The following is a 22,184-nucleotide window of genomic DNA, read 5'->3' as shown; positions in this document are numbered from 1 at the left end:
AAAGCAACAGCCTGTTGCATATTCATACACCTCATCCATGATGCATAAATTCCATTCAAACACAGGATTCTATCTGGTCAGTGTCAGCTTCTTCCTCTGAATCCTGACGACGTCCTCAGGGCTGAGCAAGGTGGGAAGAAGTTCGTTTCTTCTGATGAGAGAGCAATAAATTCTCTTTCTCTGAAAGATTTTGGTGTCCTGTGGCTGCTATCTCCATTCGAGCCCTTTCTTTAGGAAAAAAGTATCCTACATAGCATAGTTTCTATTTTAACATTGTGCTATAATCTAAAACTATATTTAACACACTACTTAAGAGAATTAATGCAGCATCACTTTCTAACACAACACATATAATATTCATTTCAATATTTGCGAAAATCCAATCATAAAATATGCATTTTTCTCAGCACAGAGCCAGGGAAGCTCTGTAACTTCCTTGCTTTGCCAGTGTGGTGCCTCTTTAGCCATAAGTCAAATGAGGACCTACTTTCCAGTGTGGTATCATAACACTTCTGTGCCATCCAAGAGCCTCCTCCCTGTCTCTCTTCTCACTGCCGATTCTATCAGTAGCGTGGCTCTGACTCTCCCCACATCCCTGAACCAGCCGTGCCGTGCGAAAAATGTGTATTTTATGATTGGCTTTTCGCAAATATTGCAATGAATATTATATGTGTTATGTTAGAAAGTTATGCTGTATTAATTCTCTTAAGTAGTGTGCTAAATATAGTTTTAGGTTATAACATAATGTTAAAATAGAAACCATGTATGTGAGATACTTTTTAAAGAAAGGAATGAGGTACTCGCACCGAGCTAGCGGCCACAGGACACCTAAATTTTTCAGAGAGAGAGAATTTATTGCTCCATTATCAGAACAAATGAACTTCTTCCTGCCTCACTCAGCCCTGAAGACGCCGTCAGGATTCAGAGGAAGAAGCTGACACTACCCAGAGAGAATCCTGTGTTTGAATGGAATTTATGCATCAGGGATGAGGTGTATGAATATGCAACAGGCTGTTGCTTTTAAGGGTTAATCCTCTGTTAACGTGGGTACTTTTCCAGGCTTATTTTGCTCAGAAAAAGGTACGCGGACGTCCGTAACTCTTTGTTTCTATTGTCTCATATTGCCTTAAACCAAATTGTCCAAATTTTTATTACTCTAATTATATTGCTATTTTTATGACCAATTTTTTGCTCTTAAACTTTTAAAATTTTAAAAACAAGTGATTGGCGTTTTTCACAGGGGGCTCGTTCACGGGCCCGCAGAGCTCCCGCCCTCAGCAGCGCCGCCCCCTCCGCGCCCCGGCCCACAGCGAAATGGCGGCCGGGCTCGTGCCCGCACTAGAGATGGCGCCGCGGCCGCTCCGAGGCGGGGATTGGAGGGGGCGGTGAAGGGGCGGGGCGAGGGGCGCGACCGGGGGCGGGGATTGGCGGGCGCGCCGGCGGGGCGGGGCGCGGGGCGGGGCCGGGTAGTGCCGGCAGGGCGCGCGGCGAGTGAGCGCGGCCCCGCTCCGCTGCCGCCGTCTCCGCCGCCGCCGCTGCCGCCCCCGCCCCGGCATGAGGAAACGCAACGAGTCGGTCACGGTGGAGCATGAGCGCGCCGCCGCTGCCGCCGTGCCCGGGCCCCTCGACAAGGGCTGTAGCCTGAGGCGAAGCCTGCGCCTGCCTTCCTCCGCCGCCGCCGAGGGCATGAAGCGACCGCTGGGCAGGTGAGCGCCGCCGTCGCTCCGCCGGGCTTTGTTATCCCCGTGTCACCGTCCCGGGGGCACCGGGAGCCTGCCGGGGAGCGGGACGGTAGCGGGGCTGGAATTTGGGAGCAGAGGGGAAGGGCCGAGGAGCCCTCGGGACGGACAGGTACGCGGGCCCGGGATGGTGCCCAGCTCAGCCCCGCTTTCCTGGCTTTTCTGGCTTTCCCTGGTTTCCCGGTGTGCCAGGAGAGCAGGTGCCGGCCCCGCGGTGCCTTCCCTTCTCGGGGCAAAGGACTGGTCGGAGAGCGGGGCGGTAACGGGACCGGCGGAGCCAGCCAAGGATGGGAGGGGTTTGGTGTTCGTACCTGGGCGCTGCTGCCTCCATCCCCCTTTGGAGCCGGCAGGCGTTCTCCCGAAAAAAAAAAAAAATGGCTAGCACGGAATCCTTCCATCAGAGAGCGTATGTGGAGCAGCAGGGCCCTGCAGGTAGGATGTCTGCGTTTTCGGAAGAAGCTGGTGGCTGTCAAAGTGATCTCTTTCCCATAAATGAATCAGATTTAGGGGTCACTAGGAGAAGCTGACACGCGTGACTGTTGGAAGGAGTTTAGCCGTGGCTTTTTGCCAGGTATGTTAACGTTTTAAACGTTTTGTGCATATTTATAGTGGGAAAATGTTCGTGTACCTTTCTAAAAAGGCTGTAACAATAGGAAGTGCTTATCACCTGGACCCTTCATCGGGCAAGAATTTGGGGGGATGCAATACACGATGAAGACTTGCCTCCCTGGCCCTCTGCAGCTTCGAGCCAAGACACAAGCTTTTAGTTTCCCCTAAACCAGTATGGTGGTGTTCTTTGTGTTTTGAAAGTGTGAAGAATGTGTAGAATAGCTATGTGGTTTGGGTAGCTGAAACCAAATTGCTATGCTTCAGCAATACATCAGCCAAATTAAAAAAAAAAAAAAAAAAGGTGCTTATCAGTGCATTTCTAGTAAATGAGCTATTGTGGATGTTTCTCTGCTAAATTTTCTGAGATTTTTTTTTCCCTTCTCATAGACAAAATTAGCATTTGAAAAGAGCTGTGGATACTTGTCATGTTCAGAGACAGAGGCTTTAAAATGTGATTTCTCCTATTGGGTAATAGCTATTTAATTTTGTGCCCTGGGGGTAAACCTTTGGGATGCTGTCAGTGCTCTGTACATGTTATGACAAGCTTTTGGTAATTGAAAATGGCGCTGAGTTGATATCTCAGTTTCCATGACTGTGCAGGGGATCAAACTGCGACAGTGTTCTGCTTTTATAACATTTTGAAATTTGGCACATCTATTCTCTTTGTCCAAGTGGATGTCTTCTAGACCAGTGGCACTCGAGTGATGCCTTGCTGGCTTTTTCAGCGTTATGAATGGCACTCAAGCACCCTTTACTCAAATGGAAATGCTCTGTCTGTGGTGAGCATTGAGCAAGCCCTAAGAGCACCGAGTGCAGGCTGTTGGCTTGGTCTGGCAGGCAGGCAGGTGCTTTGTGGATCCCAGACACAGCACAGCTGTATTGGGAGGGCCAAGCTAAAAATAGGGAAAGCACATCCTGTCTGTGAGAAATATTCTTGCATTTATTTCTCCATTTGCACATTTGAAAACGGTCAGCAGTCAAGCTTGCCTCGGTTTTCTCCATTTTCCACTTTGGAAGCCTGTTTCAGAGATTCCTGAAGTCCTACATGGATTCTGGCCCTTCCTCCCTGCTTTCTGCCCCCCACTTCCCCCTGTCTGTTTTTGGATCAGGTACTATATTCCACACAGCAGTGTTTCTCAAACTTGTGACATTGTAGGAGAATCTTGTTTGAAGCTGGCTTTTCCTTTTGCAGATTTTGAGATATCTGTATTTCTGTGATTTTTTTTTCTTTCATGCTGTCTTGTGTTGTCTACCTTTCTTACTGACTTTCAGTGGACCTTCTCTGACTTCCTCACCTTGTGAGCCTTCAGAGAGTGGTTTGCAGGCCAAGTGTCTCTGTCTGCCAATACCTTCCAGTGGTGTTTTTTATGGGTTGCTGAACTGTGAATCTGAGTGTGCAGGAAGGGGAGGTCCAAGCAGAAGAAGGTATGATGCCCAGAGATAAGGTTCTTGTCCAGAACAATCATCCTGAATCAGGTCAGACAGCCTTCTAGCTCTGTATCCCACCTTTGGTGGGCAGCAGGGAGTGTTTAAGGAAGAACATGGGGCAATGCATGCAGTGACCTCCCCAGGGCAGTTACCCTGGCTGTGGTCAGTTATGTGGCCAATGAGTTGCTGTTACACCATCTAGATCATCTTATTTTAATATGCAAGGTCATGCTGTTATTGCAGCATTCCTTATACTGCTGGAAATAAAAGTAGTGTTTGATTGTTGTTTTCAATAGGTTACATCAGTTTTACTCCCAGCTTGCTGAAGCTGTAAGGTGAAAATTCATCTGCAAGGTTTCTGGGGTGGTGGAGGTGGCATAACATCTGAAATTGGAGATTTGTACCACAGCAGACTATTCTTAGCTTGCTCCTTGATGAAATAGTTAAAATCAACACATGAATGCTGTGTTAAAGGGGAAGTTGGGCTCTTTGCATTTCGTGCTGCTGTTCTTCAGCCTCTGCAGGCTTGGGGAAGCAGCACATATGTTTGGCTTCATCCTGTGGGTTTCCATCTCTTATTTGTAAATGATACAAGCCCCTGGCTGGCAAGGCAAGCCAATCCCCAGGAGTGTGGAGTGGCTGTGTAGTTGTGCAGCCAAGGGCTGATCATGTGGCATATTCCATGGGTCAGGAGCACGGGGCGGGGGGGCTGCAGAGGCAGCTGTGTCTGCAACTGCAGCAGTGACCAGGAGGCTGCTGTGTGCCCTTCTCCAGCACAGCTTTTCCTGCTCGCATCCAGCTCCTCAGCAAAGGCTAAATAGCACCCTAGGTGATGTTTATGGGATACAGTGCTGGCTTAGCACCAGCAGCAGTTTGTTCTTACAGCAGTATTTCTGAATTTTACCAGCACTGCATTTGGCCCTCAGTTTTTGTTCAGTCATACCATCACAATGTGCTCATTCATCCAGGAGCTGAAACTCATTCTAAAGAGGTGGCTGTGCGTTTTGACTGGCAACTACTCTGTTACAGAAAGTGACAGAGTGCAATGGAGATGGATATCTGATAAATAAGATTTATGTGGCTTTGGCTAGTGCATAGTGCAGTCAGTGTGGCTTTTCTTAAGTGGTTTACAACCAGAAATGAACAAATATAGGTATTTGCATTTTCTTACATAGATAGCAGTAATATCTACTATGATGTTTACCTAAGCACTTTACAAGTTGCTCCTTTAAAAGTGTATGATTTTTTTTTTAAAGGAGCTGTTTTGTCTGAAATTATTAAATGCAATAATGCAGTAAATAAAGAAATAATAAGCAGTGCTTGCTTTTCCTGGTATGTATGTTTTGTGTGGATAGCCATTCCTCTAATATTTCTGTTGTGAGGCATTTTCCAGGTGACAGTGTTGGAAGTGCTAGGTGGATATTAGGGTAGCATTGTGTTTTGGGTACTTGCTGTGACTCATTTTTGTGGTTGGTGGCTGCACTGTTCTGAGGAAATGTGTTTGAGCAGCCATAGATGTGGAAAACCTTTATGTGGGAGTACAGAGAATAGAGAAAATCAAATGAGCTTAACACTGACATTAGATACCAGAGAAAATTCTCCTATCTCATTTCTGCTGAATCCTGATCCTGGTGATAAAAGGTCACATGCATGTTACCCTTCACTTCTGTGACCTCATGGTTATCTGATCCTCATTTAATCCCAATCAATAGTCACACTATAGACTTGAAGTGTGAATTTTGCCATTCTCCTACACACACTTGTTTGCTACAAATGTTAGAACTTGTTCCTGTGTCTCTCCATGCTGTGGAGCACTGAAGTGCTTCAAATCCCATGTGTATGAGCTTTGTTCCTTGATACTTCTGTGCTCTGCCTTGCTGGAGGAGCTGCTGTCCCTTCAGCTATCTCTGGTACCTTTGCTCCTGGAGACCCCCAGCTGCTGGCCCAAGTCCCTGCAAGGGGTCATTTTGGGATCCTTGTGCTGCCTGTCCAGCCTGTGCACCCCACAAGCTGGGTGTTTTTGGGCTGACACTACAATTTGATGTAGTTTCAGTTCCACTGTTGTGGTGCAGCTTGCTCTTGGGAGGCAGCAGGTTGCTTTTACAGCATTTCCTGGGTATTTGATGAACATGCAGGGAGGTGCTGAAGGGAAGAGGGTGTAGCAGGCTGCTTGTGTCTTCCCCTCTGATACAGCTGAATTTTCCTGGAACAGTGAGTGTGCTGGAGCGTGTCAAATGCGATGTGTGCTGACCCTTGGTGCCATCCTGCCCCAGCAGCTGAAGTGCTTCATGCCTTCCCACATCTCTTTGGATTTAAGCAGTGGTATCTTCCCTCTGACAGAAAATATGGCCATCTCTATTATCTGCCCCTCTGTCCTCTCAGTACCCCATCCTTATATCTCTAGACCTAGCCCCTTTTCTTCTGATGTTAGTTTTTTAGAAGCATTTGCAGAGTCTTTTATGATTATTCCAGTCTGTTCCATTGTTGCAGAGATGACAAATACTTGAATTGTTCTCCTGCAAGTTTTCATCAATATATTTAAGGGTTTTTTTTTCCTCAATTGAATTTTATGCTATTGTCTCTCTTAATTGCTGTCTTCAGGTTAAACTAGTTACTTGTCAGGGCTTTCAAAAGAGGAAGGAGGCTGCCTGAATAGAGATATTTCATCAATCATGCTGCTTTTTCACCAATTCCACCTTTCTACTGGGTAACTGTCTCTATTTCAGTTTTTCTTGAGCAGAGTTCACAAAGGAGCTGGGAAATGGTTTCCAGTTGTTTGCCTGTTCTTTCTTTCATAGTAAATACAGGCTGAATCACAGTCCCTCCAATGGGTAAAATATGAAAAAGCAGTTCCCTTTGTGTGAGGACTTTTTTTTAGTATGTGGGGCTCTTTTTTGGTTTTTGTTGTGTTGGGTTTTTTATTTGTTTGTTTGTGTTTTTTGTTTTGTTTCAGTTGTCTTGAAGAGCATGCATAGTAATATTTCACTCAGATATGTCAAATATAGGATTGTGTAACTTTTTCCACATGTATGTCTGCTTTTTTTTCCTTTTAATTATTTACTTGAAGGGTATCACAGTAGCTCTGCCTCCTGTTTTGTCCTGTGTATTGTCAGCCATTTTGGCAGCTTATGGCTGGGGAATGCCTCTGAATTTCTCCCAGGTTACCAATTTGGGGCATTAGGTATTCATTCTCTGCAGCTTCTTCCCAGTTTGCTCATCTTTTCCAGCCATTATAATTCTCTTTCCTTGTGCTCATCTTCTCCCCACTCTTTCTCAATGACACATTAGTCATTTGGCAAAAATAGCAATATTCCCAGTAATGTGGGGAATTATTGGTTTTATTATTGTGGGTTGTTTTAATTTCATAATTTTTTTAATGTAAAGATTTGTGAAGCCATAGTGTTGACATGTAGCAGTTCTGTGCCTCAGTGTGTTACTGTAACAGCCTATCTTTTGCTCACCATTTTCATCACTGACTTTGAGGGTTTTTTTTATGTTAACTAGGTGTGGTTTACTCTCTTAAACATCCCTTGAGTCTCATAGCATCCTCCTGCAGGTGTGTCTTTATGACTTAAAATTCTTTCTTTGGATCCAGTGTACCCATGAGCCTCTTTGGGTTTTCTGGAAAAGCGTTTTTTCTGCTGCACCTCCTCTCTTGTGTCTTTCAGTCTCTGAGCAGTTTCCTCAAGTTCCCCTAGTTCTCACAGAGACCTCTGCTCAAGCAGGTTTATTCAGGCTGAAGAGAATTTGCCCTCTGGTTTTGTGTTGGTCTCCTTAAACTCCTGATTTCCTTGCAGTGCCAAATTTCTGGCATCATACTTGCCCCTGGGTTCAGTTGCTCTGCTTTGATGGCTTATGTCTGAATTAATAATTACCATGGTATTGCTAATTGCTACTGCTTTACAGTACTTTCTGCTTGGGAGCTGTATTAATTGCCTCTGCTTGTTTGAGTGTACCTATGCTTCCCTTGGGCTTGGTAACTCCTGGGACCAACAGGGCTTCCCTGTCATCTCTGGAGTGAAGGTGCCTGTGGAGATCTGGGTCTTCTCAGCATTGTCACCTTCTCTTCTGACCTTTCTGGCATGTGGTTGCTGAGCCAGAAATAAAGTTCTCTGCAGATGCAGTCACAGGTCACTGCAGTGAATCTGTAGGTTTTTCTCCAGGATGCAATGTAGATGCATTTCTTTTTGGTGAAAACAGCATTGTGGTGTTTTTATTAAAACTAGTGGTGGTGACTTCATTTCCTCTCCAGAATCCCCTTTCTGCTGTATGTTCAAGAGGCCTGGTGTACCCCAGCAGGGCTTCTGCTGTATTTGAAGAGCTCTGCCAGCTGAGTCTGGGCTCCTTTGAAAGGAGCACTGCCTGCTTAGGAGGCAGCAGCCAAGTTACTTTGTCCTCCTAGGCCCGAAGGGCAGGTCAGATTATTTTGGTAATCATGTCAGGATGTGAAATTAGTGAATTCTATAGCAATTCCCCTATAAAACCTGGGGTTTTGTGAGCTCCCTGGGTAGCTGTGCTGTGTCCTGGTGTTGGAGCTCCAGCAGCAGCTGGCTTCTGACATGGGGAGTGAGTGAGTGACTGCAAGCAAGGGAAGTTTACTAAGGATGTAATGTGAGAGCACTATGTTAATGTAGCCGTGACTGAATCAGTACCACAAGAAGATTAAAAGAAAGTGCTTCAGCTGTATTAAAAGGGTAACAGGAGACCTAGGAGACTTTAAAGCCATTAGCCTGAGGTGGAGTCAGTGCAATTTAAATTGCAAGAGTTAATTTGAAATTCAGTGGAAGAAGATTTAACAGCTAAATATATATATACCAATGAAAGTAGCTATGTCCTGTGTAAGGACACTAAAATGCAACAGGTTTGTCAAGATTACAGCCTGGTTGATCAAAGTATCAGCAGTAAAATTGTTTTTCCAAAGCACTTGAGTTTGTACTGTAGTTTTATTGACATTGCTTGCACTGCTAATGAAAAGCGTGATATCTCTATTGAAAATTGGCTCAATGGAGAGAGAAACAACTTGGAAATCAGAGTGGGATTGATGCTTGAGTTCAAAGGTGTGTAATTTTGTATATCAATCATCCCAAGGATGAGTTGGTTATCAGTTACTATTGATAAACATGGGAGGAGGAGAGGGTTGATAGAGGTTGATGGATAGGGAAGTCAGCAGTTCAGAGCAGATGGCCAAATAGTGAAAAGGTCACCAGGACACAAGTAAAGCTGGCAGGATGGTGGGGGAGAGAGGGTAGGGGTTGTAACAGGGACAGGAATGGTGACAGAGTGTGAAGCTGTTCTAGGTAAGTCACCTCTGTAAGCTGTCATGTGTCCCTGAATATCCCTTATCCAGACAGTGAGGCCGCCACCTAGGCTGTGGACTTTTGCCTTGCTGGCACGCATCTCCTTCCTTCTCTCTTTCTCTTCTCTGGTGAAACTAGTGCAACGCTTGGCTTCAGAAATCTGCCTCTTTCCCACTGAAGGCAATTCAAACTTTGAAACAGAATTTCCTAATTTTAGACTCTATCACGTGTCTTGATCATTCACTGAACTAACAGAAACCATGACTATTTACTTTCCAAATCAAAGTGTTTATTTAACCCAGATTTTCTTTCAAGATTGTAACTCTTACTGAGAAATAGAGCAACAGAAAAGATTGTTAGACTAGAAGATTAACTTCTAAAACACAAACACTTGAAAACATTCGAGATAAGTCCCGCAGCTGCCCTTGCTCAAAAGTATCCGTCCAATTTGTACTCACTTAAAATGGTTGTTAATTCCTCTTGAAAAAGAGATTAGTGTTGAGTAATAAGGGCCATAAGGTCATGTGAAGTCTCATCTCCCTTTTTACTAAAAGTGTGCAGAACAAAGGATTTCATGTGACATAACTGAAGAAATGAATAAATTGAAGAATATGTGAATAACTGAAGAAACCCTTTTGGAAGGGTACTCTTCAGTGGCATTGTGCAAGCTCAGAGGAGAGAACAGAAAATGCATTTATCCTACCCAGAGCCTGGTTTCCCTTCCCCTGGCAGTAAAGCTTCCCCTGGGGTGACTATTCTGAGACAGAGGAGCCTACACTAATGAGGATGATGTAAACTGGAAACTTGGAGTCAGGGCTTCTAGGCTGCAGCATCCTTGCTGGTGGAGCAAAATGTGTTCAAGGTGTTTAAGAACTGAATAGATGTTGAGACTTCCTGCAGTGCTCAGGAAGGGAAGCTTGGCACTCTTTTCTCCCTTAAAGCAGTCCGATTTCACTTTTTGTAAAGTTTTGATTCGTTTCAGAGCAGCTTCAGGAAGCAGGAATAAAGCTGACAATGCAAGTTTTATACTGCTGAATGTGAAAACTGTGAATTGCACACAGTCATTGGAAATAGCCCATTCTCTTGTTCTTGCAAATCCAGCAGAAATGCAGTGACTGACCTTTGCTTTCAGTTTCCGATAGCCTTGTGCTGTCTCTTACAAAGCATTATTTTCTCCTTTTCACTACCAGAGTAGGGACCACATTTCATTTTAAACTTTGTACAAGTGCTGCTTAGCACAGTTGGTCAGAGCATGGTGCTAATGACACCAAGGCTGTGGGTTCAGTCCCTCTATAGGCCGTTTGCTCAGGAGTTGGACTTGATGATCCTTGTGGGTCCCTTCCAACTAGGAATATTCTGTGGATCTGTTTAGTTTCCGTGCAATTAAATAAAAACTTCAGCACCTGGTTTTCACCTTAGAGTTTGTGTTTTCTGGGTTGGCTCTTGAAGGTTTTGTAGTGTTAGCAATGGCTTTGGTTTTAATTGTCCTTAATTTTTTAAGCCTTTGTCATTTTGGAGTTCTATCCTCCACGAGATGATAGCTAGAGCTGGAATCCCCGAATAAAGCACAGATGAACACAGATTAATCTGCCTGGCTATATGCAAAATGACCCCCTGTTCAAAGTATGTCAGGGCCAACAGCAGTTCTATATCTGCTCATACATCTGTTTTTTAACTATGGCTGTTGTTTTATGGCCATGCAGTGTTTGTTAAGCCTCCCTTTTTAAACGGGTCACAATTACAGAGGACACTGTGACTGCCAGCTGAATGTAACTGTGCTGGGCTGACAGTCAGCATATGTAATGTTTTGGCATTGTTTAATGTTCTTGTTTGCTTGTATGCTTCCAACGGGGAACAGTTGGTCTATTGTAATCAAAATGTATTGCTAACGATGTGTTCTGAATCTAAAAGGTGGCAGTATCACTGCTAACACAAAAACATTCTTTTTCTTCAGGCTTCTGAGAAGGAATGGCTTCTGATCTCTGCCAGCAAAAGTAGAGCTTTTTTCAGCTGGAAAGTATAAGATGACCGTTTTCATGTATTTGGAAGGAAAAATGTCTACAATACACAAATGAATCTTTTGCTCAGGTGATTTAGATGAAAGCCAGAGCCACAGAGCCTGCTACTATTGGTAATTTTCAGGCTGTGTGGCTGCTTCACAAGAACTGCTATGTGAAAAGGTGATTTCATGGTTACAAAGTTGTGCTGCTTGGAAATAGAGATCTGTTCCCTCACATGTATCCACAAGAACAAAGAGTGAACCTGGATTCTTGATCTTGCTGCAAGGTTAACACACTCATGCAGGTCTGTCGGGTTTAGAGCACGTTAACAAGCGGTAATTGGTGGTGGGGGAATTGGCTTGGCTGCACTGTGTGCTGCCTCAATTATGATATGCATTCAGCAGGCAAATGGCTTTAAATGCAGATTAGGAGCTGTGCTGGAGCATTATGTGTCTGTACTAGTTCTGCTCTTGAACCTCTGCTTGTGCACTTTGATACTCCTTCCCATGAAAGGTGAGTGTGGTTGGGAGAAATGAGAATTTCCTGCTCCAATAAAAGCCAGACTCGGCTGGTTTCAAGCTTCTGTTTTGCGCTTCCAGTTCTGTTTCAGTCTTTTGGTGTTTATGTTCTGGTTTTTCCTCTTTCGTTAGCAGACAGCTAATGTGTTCCCCAGCTCACAGAGTAGTGAGAGGGCTGTGCCTTTAATATAAACCAGCTGCCAGCTGTGAAATGAGTGAAAAACTTAAGAATTCGGTAAACACTGTGGAGGGAGTGTACTTGCCACCGCAGTTCTATCTCAATGCCTTGCTTGAGTAAAATCTAGTGTGGGTGACTTCAGATTTGATTAGTGTCAGCAGCTTTGGTGGGGAACTCTGGAGAAAGCATGTCCTTAGAATTTAAACGAGGGCTCGTACCAGAAAGGTTTGGGCACAAACTAAGTGGCTGTTGCAGAAGATGCATTCAGGAAAAGCCAACAACCTTAAAACCCTAATTGCCAAGCCTGCTCTCCTGTCCCAAAAGTCAATTGTTCAGTTGCTGAGGGTTTAATTATTCGTTGTTTGCTACATACTTGAAATGACAGTAGCATCTGCCCCTTCCTTTTTAAAATGTAGCTCTCAGGTTAATCTTGTCACACGCAGTTCACACTAATGCTAATACCAGTGCATTGAGAAATAACATAGTTGCTGCTTAGGCTGTGCTGTCAGCATACATTTAAAATAAATTGGTGCTGTGTTGCCAAATGTTCAGCCCATTCTTGTCTCCTGCTCTTTGAAACATGTAGATTTCATGCAATTGGAATGTAGAGTTATCAAGACTGATGTTCCAAGCTCCTGTCCTTCAAAGGATGTGCCAATGCATAGTGATTTAATCAGACTAGTGTTATTACTGCATTTAGGGTAGTCAGCTTAGACAGTGGTTGTGAAGAGGAGAGCCCAAGGCATGGCATTGGGAAGGGATGGGGTGCTGATGAGGGAAAAGTCAGATGTTCCATGTCCCTGTCCTGTTAAATGCTTGTGAGAGCCTTTCCCTCCCTTGCTTAACTTGTTCTGCTCTTTGCAAGTGTGTTCCATGGATAAAGACCCATACATTACCTGCAATCTGCTCTGTTATTTCTGCTCATTAATGCTGTACACTGACTTGCCTTTCCCTCCCTTCATGGGCTTGTTTTTGTTTTTGTTTTTTCCTGCAGCGCTCTGAGTCCTGGCATAACCTTTGCTGGCATTTCAGTGCTATCGACTTGATCAGCAGTGCTTTCCTCTTACCCTGAGTGCTGATACATTTCCCCCACTTGATGCATCAGGATCTTTATTCTTTCAGGTCCTACCCTGATCTTTCCTTCTTCTCCAAGCTGAAATGTGGTTATGAGGGTCTCAACAGCTGGAGCTTGATGGCCCCTCCTGAAAAAATTGAGATGCTCTCCTTTACTTTGCAGTTATATCTCTTGTAGAGACAGAGCTAAATCCTTGACTGGCTAGATGGCTTCCTTCTTGCTGTTTACTGTTTTAAGTTAATGCTTAGCCACCTGATATTAATCAGAGGGAGGCACAGAAGCAGTCTGAGAGTCTGGACTGTAAGATGGGAATGAGGTAGTGAAGTGAGGGACAGTGGGGGAATTTGGGAGCTTAAAGTTTCAAACCTCACCTGCATTCAGGTGCAACCCTGAAGCTCATAGCCCAACCAAAAGGAGATGGTTGTAGGCTTTGTGGGATAGATAGTTTGCAATAACGGAGGGAAAGGAATGTGTCTGAGGCAGCAGTTGTACAATCTCTGTAAGGTGATGCCATGGCCAAAACAAAAAGGTCCTGGAGGCTCCTTCTTTGGAACCTTCTTAGGTGTTTCTACCACAGGTACTAAACCATCTCTATAAACTTACCTATTTGAAAAGCTAATTTTATGTGTGTTTGCATTTATCTGTTACAATGCAGATACAGGGTTGGGTCTTTTCTGTGATGAACTGCTTTTTGTGACCCCACTAACCAGCTTCAGGCTGTGTATAGGTGTGGGAGTGAATGGAAGGTGGGATAAGCCGCATAGTTTACTCATGGAGAGCTTGTCAAATGAACTGAGGTAACTTCTCTGACTGCAGGTGATCTGGGGGGATTTTTAAAGATGATAGAAGTTCCAGAGGGCCTGACTGAAAGCAGCATCAGTAGTCTTTTGATTGATATTAGATGGGGTGTTTTTAATGGAAAATAAGGAGTGAGGTGCTAGAAGTGCTGGTTAGCATGCAGACTAAGCATTGTGGTTCTGTTTGCTGACATGCAGCCCTTCTCTGGAGCTGTGTATGAAGCTTTCATAGTCTGTCTGTGCTATAAACAGAGAAATAACTTAGTGCTTATGGTAGCTTTAGATGTACAACATCCTAATCAGAAAAAAACCCCAAAATTCTATAATAGCAGCAAAGAAGAATAAATTTCAGTACCCAGCAGTGTTTTTTTATTGTTAGAATTGTTTCTTAGGATTTGACAAGAAATTCAAAGTTTTATGGGTGTATTGACATCTTGTAATTTCTCGGTTTTGAATTTTTTCCTCTGTTGGGACACCTTTACTTTCTATCACTGATGGTGGTGTGTCTGTGGACAAAATAAGCTGTCACAATATTGTGAGAAACTTGAAGGTAGAGGTTGCATATTTAAAGATATTATCAAAAAGCTCAGCTTGCTTTTCTTTTGTCTTTTTGGTTATTTTAAAAATGAAAATCCATAGGCTTTAAATTTGTTGCTTTTCCCTCACCTTATTAAGCCAATTCCTGTTAATTTGTCTTTTAATTTAAAGGGAAATAGCAGAACATCCCAAATCTTTGCTTCTGGGTACAGTCAGACTTTGGAATGCTGTAGCTTTTCCAGGGTTGGGTCTCTGCTGATGGAGGCTGGAATACCTTGCTTCATCCTAGTTTTTAAGGCAAATATTTAAGAAGGTTTGCTTAATGTTTTATTCACCTCTCTCTCCCTCTTTTCCATTGATGCAAACAGGAGCATTTAGCAGCTTTAGCCAGATTTTGATGTTTGGGTAGCTTTTTCTGTTTCTGCCTAGTGGGCAAATTATTCAGCTTTCTTTGTATTCTGAGACCTTCTTATTTTCTGTGAAAAATCACTGTTCAGTGAGAATGCAGCCAGTCTGATTTGTTGCATGAACCTGGCACATTTTAGCCCATTCAGCTCAGCTCTGGGTCACCAGAGGGAGTTTGTGAAGCGTGGGCTGTCACAGTTTGCCAAGTGTTTGTGGGAGGAATTAAGTGGACAGCTGTGTAAGGTAGTGTGTCTTTTCTAGGATGAGGAGAAGGGACTTGGGTGATTTCTTGGGATCTTCTGTAGCCTCTTTGCTGTTCATGTATCTGTGACATGACTAAAACAATCCCTGATTTTAAGTCAAGTGATGAACATTTTGGATGCTACAGTGATGAGAGCAGTAGGATCATGTATAAACTTGCCTGTTGCATCTTCTGTACTTTTGATGGCATAGAATAATAGTACACCTTGTATTAATTGACTGATACTTCCACACAACAGATCCAACTACTCTTAATGCTTGGGTTTACATGCAGGTGGATTTGTACTTGAATTTATAAAGTTGTCAAAGAACAAATAAGGTACCTGGACTTTCCTACCTCATCCCAATAGCTGAAAGATCAGATTATCTTTTGAAACATCAAAAAGCAAATCGTGTCTTTCACAGACATGGCATGTGTCAGTAACAATTTAGTCCACTGCTGGGAAAAATCTCTGAGTCCTTTATCCTTATAAAAATATGTTCTGCATGGCTCTGTGCAATAGAGTACCTTCATTATTTTGAATAAATGATACTTGTGTTTTAGCCCCAGCTGTCAACTCAGCACCATGCAGCTGCTTGGAATAATCACATTTTAAGACTAGTAGTTGTCTTCCTAAGTAATCCAGTGATTATTTAGGAAAACAAGCACCATCACTTTGAATATCCCTCCTTTTCTACTTCTTTCCCCAGCTGTGTATGCTGATCCATGATGCCATATGGTCTGGAATATCCCTTTGGTCAGTTTGGGTCAGCTGTTCCAGCTGTGTCCCCTCCCATCCCACCCCCAGCCTCCTTTCTGGTGGGGTAGGGCTATACTGCAATTTAGTTTTTGAAAGGGAGACTAGAATATTTCTTCAGATAGAGAAAAAATTCAAGATTTTAGGGAACTTCTTGTAAGAGATGGCAAAGGAATCTAGTAGAGAAAATTTTTGTTTTATTTTCCAGATCTTTCCAAGAACAAAAGTTTTCAGGAACTGGTTGAAACTAAAATTCTCTGAGAACGCAGTTTACCGTGCAGGTTTTGTACATGATATTTTAGTTGTTTTATAAAACAATTTGGGAGTGGGGGGGAAAGAGCATTGCTTTTACATTTGTGTCTTGTTTCCAGGATTGGGGTTTGATCTGTTTCTTTAGATGTTTGCTTAATCCCTAGAATAGGAAGATGCAGTTGGAGGATTTGATTTTTCTCTTTGTGTTGTTCTGCAGAGAACTCATCCTGTTAAAGGGATCTTAGTGCCAAAGGGAGGGATCAGTCACTCAGATGCTTCAAGTTCTGGCAAATACTACTGTTTCCACTGGCTTTCATGGATTCAGGGAAGATCTATTTTCAGGATTGGATGAGTTTTCTATAGTTCAAGCTCCCTTTTCTCTATACAGTACCTACAGTGAAGCAGAATTAAGAGTTGGCTGTGGCTTTCATTGAGAATTCTCTCTAGCAGTGCCCAGAATGAGTCGTGTGATTGCCTGTTTGCCCATGCAGGTTTATTCACTGTGCCCAGAAATCAGGAGAGGGTAAACCCCTGGACTTGAGCATCTTTTCAGTTTGTATTGAGCTGCACATAAAGCAGCTTTTGCAGCAAACCTGTAGGGAAAAGAACTCATATTAATATTGTAGTGGAAAATTACATTGTTGAGCGTTGCTGCTCAAGCTGTCCAAAAGCTGCTGGTACCAAGTCCAGATGGAGAGGGGAGACACTGCTTGTGAACTCAAATTCAGGAGCTGAGAGGCTGTCTCTGTGGCAGCTGAAAGGTTTCTTCCTTCTTTTTTTAACTTTCTGAGAAGGAACAAGTGAAATAAAATTAAAGCTTAATTGGATTGGGTGGCTTGGGTGGTGGAGAAAAAAGAGATTGGATGATCCTTCAGGACCTGCAAGGGGCCCTGTGCAGCACCACTGTGCAGGCTTTCTGCAGAAAAGGAAGGTGAGTGCTCTTAATGATCCTACCTGGGCTAGAAACCATCTCTTGTTCAAAACAAGGCTAGCAAGGAAAGCTGGAAGGCTTGCCAGGGACCTGATGTGTGGCTGTCCTGCCTTTTGCATGGCTGCTGTATTGTTTCTTTGTGCCCCTGTATGCCTTGGGACTCTGTTGCCGTTTCCAAGTTGTGGAATAGGTTGTTTTGGGTACAACTGTGTTTACCCCCAAAAATCATCTCAGTCTTTTAAATTTCTTTTGGCCCTCATTTTTTTGAATCTTTTGCTCATGTCTTTATCTACCTCCTGATTTTATGCTCTTGATCCCTGTCTGAGGGAACAGATGTATTGATTTTTAAAAAAATATGTTTTCTATTAGGAAAGTGGGGGGTGTGTTCTTGTTATGCCATGTATTTTGTTTTTTTCCTCTACTGCCCATAAAGTCACTTCTGTCACCTGGTGATCAGGAGGTACCTTGTGTGATCAAGCTCTTGGCTTTCCACATCTGTGCTCTGAGTTCCTGCTGGGAGAGCTCTGCTGTTGCAGTTTGGAGAGCTGGGGACACGAGGGACTCCAGAGCAAGCCAGAGTGACAACATTTGCTGTCACTATTGAACAAACAGAGCCTCGTGCTCTGCTGTCCCCGGGAGTTTTGTTTCACTCTTGCCCCAGGCAGATCACAGAGGGCACAGTGGGCTGTGGGTGCATTTGTCTGTAGATCCTTAAGGGACTGCAAGCCTGTGTGTGTTTCTGGTAAATGTTCTTACTCTGCTGCAGTTCTGACAGGATCAGTTTTAGTCTCTCGTTTCACCCTTGGCCTGCCCTTTCACCCTGGTAACACATCTGGTCAGGAGATGCTAATGGAAACACTCCTCCTGATTCAGATGATCTGCAGGAGAAATTATTTTAATCTGAATCTGGATGGAAGAGCATGGCACAGGATCGTGGTGATTGGACATTGTTCATGAAACATCCCAAGTTTGCTGGAGAGGAGGGGGCTGCACTCAGGAGAAGCTGTCACAAGAGGACCCCCAGCTTCTCCTTGCCAGCCAGACACTCACACTGTGCCCAAATGTGCTTGTTCTGGGTGAATGTGGGACCTTCATCCAGGTGGAAGCTACGAGGAAAACCTTCTGATTCTGATGTCACACTTCCAGGAAAGACTTCCTTCTGTCAGACTTAAGTATGTCTGGAGAGGGAATGTACTTTTCCATGTTCACTTCAGGAAAGTGCATGAAGCAAAAACTACTTCATGTTTTGCCTGTGTTTGGACAGAACCCAGATGTTGGGAAAAAGCCCTTGGTAAATGCAGGGGGGAAAATGTGATGCTGGGGATTTTGTTTTATTTTGGGCTGACTTGGGGTTGGGTGTTCTGTGTTGTGGGACTTGTTTTGAGTTTTTTTTTCACGTTGCTTTTATTGTTCCAGGAAACCAATTTCTGATATTCTTAAATATCTTCAGTTTGCAGCTTCTTATTTTCTACATCACTTCTATTTTCCAACTAAGATCTGCTGAGTTTTCTGCTGAAAAGGTGGTGACAAATATGTTGCTTTTGCCTGAGCACACCAAAATTTCCTTTTGCAGGGCATATATTTCTTGAAATAGCTTTTCTACCAAGCAATAGGAGTTTAATTTAGCTAAATTGCTCACTGAAGATTTACCTGATAATTTCATAATGTCTGTACTTCAGTGTATATTCTTGGATTTATCAGGAGAAAAGCTGTCTGGTGGATAGAAGCTTTGCCCTGGTTACATTGTAAGTAGACATCTCCCTGGAGATGAGGTGTAAATGTCATGTTGCTGATTAGCATCTGACATGGGGCATGGGAGCAAAGAAAGGGATTCCTCAGTTCAGGCTCCAAAAAGGAGAAACTGGAATCATTCCTGAGCTCTGATAGTGTTACTTGGACAAATGTCCTCTTCAGTGTTTTCTGTTCCTGCTTCCAGCTTGAGGCTGGGCTGTGGGGAGTGCTTTGCCACCCAGCTCTCTGAAGAGCCCCTGTTTTGATGTGCTCTGGTTGTGCCTGGAGGAGTTAAGGCCTGGCTCTGTTGTCTTCCTAAGCGAGTGGGGGTTTTATTCTGTAGAAGTGAAATCCTGGCATATGCACAATACCCCTGGAAGAGCTCTTTTTGGCTGCTGCAGGATCTAGGCCCCAGGCAGGAAAACTTGCTGGAAATCCCCATCCTGCCTGGCTGCTCACCTGCACTCTGGTCCTTACTGGGAAGGTGGTGAGGACAGAGTGTCTTGTTTAAGGCAATTGAAGGCATGGATGCTCCAAAATCAGTTACCTCCCCTTTTAGCTTTGACCACTCCCTTTTTGCCAGTAAGGAGAGATGAATGGGAGCAGATCTAAGTGAAAAAAAATAATAGACAAAATGTTCAACAAACCCACACAGTTTTCTCATTGAAGAGAGCTAAATTACATTTCAGTTGCTCAGCAGTTAAATGTCAGCTATCCTTTAGTGCTCTCCCATTGTCTTCCACAAATCCATTCCAGCTATGAAAATAGGTGGTAGGTGCTGATGTAGGGGTGGCTGTGGAAAGCTGGGTTTAATCTGAGAGTAGGGAGCAATGATCAGCTCAGTGATTAGCCCAAACAAAATGTTGTGTGGGCTTTTTTTCCAAAGTTGTGGGCATAGGTGGGTCGGTCTGAGGCTTTGGAACTCAATACTCTTCTTCTAAAGCCCATTTTGTATCATTTCCTCTGCTAGTCCTTTGCTGTTTCTGCTTTTCTTACATTGGAAAACTGGGCTTGAGGTGTGGAAATGTCTCTGGAAGCCTTGATGGAGTTTTTTACCTCTTCATTGTCAAATTTGCTGTGGGAAGTATAAAAATCTGTTGAACATTTCAACGTGGGCTTGTTGCAGCCACAGCTGGGTGACAGTGCCTTAGTAATATATTTTCCCCCATTTGAAAAATGACAGTTGTTTAAGCCTGTGAAGAAAAGGGCTTTAATTTTGGTAGCACATGTTTCTGAAGTCCAGAGTGCGGTTCCAGGGTGAGAGGAGGCAGACAGACACTTGTAGGCATGTAGGAGTGTGGTGAAGGCAGGTTCTGGATGAATAAGAGGATATCCTCTTCCCTGGGAGCACCTTAGCAATCGTGCCAAAAACTTAGGGAGAGTGGGGGAGGTTGGAATGTCTCCCTTTTTGCTGTGCTGAAAAAGTGTTCCTGAGAGTCTTGGCTTTTGGACCACAAAAGCTATTGAGATTTTGAAAATTTTGGTACATGATTAAACTATTTCCATCCCAGTTCTGTGTGTACACTCTTTTCTTGTACAAATGTGTAAAAAACAGGCCTTTAGGCTCTCTAGTTGACAATTTCAACTAGCTGACAGTGGCTAAACCCTCTTAGCTCTAATCTAGAGCAAGTTTAGTGTCTCAGCTCCAAGAATTGCCAAATGGGAGATTAATAATTTCATGCCTTTTGGAAAGATTGTTCTCTGATTTCAGTTGCCTGCAGTTCCCAACACTGAGAACTGTTTGCTCACTGGCATGGAACATGATTCTTGCTCAAGACTGTCTGCTGAAAAGGAACAGAAATTGTGTTGCCTGAAGGCTTCCCATGGATTTTAGCTCTTGATTGCAGGGCTGGTTGAGAAACCTCAGTGCATGAAATGTTGGTCAACTAAATCATTACCCATAAGCCTTTGTGTAAACATATGTGCATATATAGACACACATCTGAGTGTGTATTTGGTAGCTATTCTGATACAATAAAGGGAATTTTGAGATATATTGCTTAACTAGCTGCTGTGTGTTACTTGATTTTTTTTGATTGGTTTTTTCTTGTTGGTTAGGATTTTTTTTTTTTTAACTTATTCTTATTAAAATACTCAAGAGAAAATTGAGATACAGTCTTGGGGCAATTCTTAGAGCATAACATTGCAGATTATGAAATTTATTATATTTTATAACTTGCTTTTCAGGGCATTGAGAGGTAATCCTTTTAGCTGGACAAGGTGGAATATCTGCTTCAGTCTGTACATGAGAAAATGTGTAGCTTTATCAGTCTCATTACACATAGTTCCTCAAAATATGTGAAAATCTAACTGAACAAAATCTGGTAGTGATTTAAATGGAAGTATGATTGGGCTACTTTTTGGGGATGAACATGTGATATGCATTCTAGAGATTCTGAAATCTGTTAGCAGGAAGAAAAATTCTTGTTACAGAGTCTTTTAAAATGTAATCAGTAGGGAGTTTCTATTCCCTTTTTCTAAGCTGGATGTCATCAGCTGGTATTTTGGTTACTTCTGCTTCTCTCAAACAACCAAGGCTACACAAACTGCTTGAAATTAGGTTTTGTTTAAAGTGTAAATGACCAGATTTTCAAAACCACCAAGCACACAGATCATTGTGAAAATTGCTCCATAAAAAATCTGCTGTATTCAGCTCTGTCTTTCTATTTTTTTTTCTTTTATCCAGGCGATACGGATTATGGTTCCGAGTGAGGAAGTTAATACTCTGGCTGCTGGGAGTGTACATTGCCATCCCATTTCTAGTAAAACTTTGCCCTGCTATTCAGGCAAAGCTGGTCTTCCTAAACTTTGGTAAGTGACTCGGTGGCTGGGTGAGGGGACAAGGGGAGGGGTGTCTTGGGTTTGTTTGCCTTCACTTTTACCCTGCCTGTGAACAGCTTGTGAAGGACATGAACTTTCACAGGTTGTAAACTTCCCCAGACTGTGGTTTGGAAAGCTTTCTGTGTGGTTGGTGTGGCATGTCTTTATATTGAGTGACCAAACTGAAGCCAATTTTCAGCCAAGAGTTTTTCCTTCAGGAAAACTGTGCAATATGTCAGATGTGTTTTTCTGAGGGGTTCCACACAGTTGCAGGAGTAGACAGCAAGCAAGTGAAATGAAACCCAGCAATTAAAATTTGCATTTAAACCTTATTTGTATTTTGTAATAAAATTTTGAAAAATATCTTCCTCTCTGTCAAAGCTAGAAGGACCAACTATGGGTGCATTGTTTTTTACATAACTTGTCTAATTTTGACTGCATGCTTTGCATGTTCTCACACCGTGGTTGCTGCGAAGTGTGCACATGTGCCGGGCAGCTCTTGTGCTTTGATTGTCAGAACTGACAGCCACTTAACCTGAACAGTACAGGCTTCAGTGATTTTGCTTTTGCAGAGCTTTGTTAGGTCTCACTGAAGTTCCTGCCTTTGCTCATTGACAGGTGACCAGGTGACCAAAATAATTGTCCTGTAGCATGTTCTTGTTGCTGTGTTTGCCAGGTTTCCTCAGTATGGTTTACAATGTGTTTAGAGTCAGGACACAGATTTCTAAGGAAAGTGTCCAGAAACCTGCCCTGGAGGTGGATAGTCGAGAGCAGCATGGAGAGTGGGAGAAAATGGGCCAACTTTTAAAGAAGTGTTCTGCTCCAGTGGTTTTGGAAGTTCACCCCTGAACAAATACAAGACCTTGGTA

General features: G+C 43.3%; 1 protein-coding gene across 1 annotated transcript in view; it reads left to right on the top strand.

The window, feature by feature from the left end:
* The first annotated feature begins 1,459 nt into the window (after positions 1-1,459).
* ABHD12 (abhydrolase domain containing 12, lysophospholipase) overlaps positions 1,460-22,184 on the top strand; it is a 39,082-nt gene continuing 18,357 nt past the window's right edge. Inside the window, exons 1-2 of the mRNA XM_084203384.1 lie at positions 1,460-1,706; positions 21,182-21,306. Coding sequence (XP_084059510.1) covers positions 1,555-1,706; positions 21,182-21,306 — 277 coding nt within the window. The 5' untranslated portion in view covers positions 1,460-1,554. The remainder of the gene's footprint in view (positions 1,707-21,181; positions 21,307-22,184) is intronic.

Source organism: Fringilla coelebs (genome assembly GCF_963513975.1).
Source record: "Fringilla coelebs genome assembly, chromosome: 3".
Lineage (NCBI taxonomy): Eukaryota > Metazoa > Chordata > Aves > Passeriformes > Fringillidae > Fringilla > Fringilla coelebs.
The sequence above is the reverse complement of the archived record's forward strand: the minus strand, read 5'-3'. Positions and strand labels throughout refer to the sequence as shown.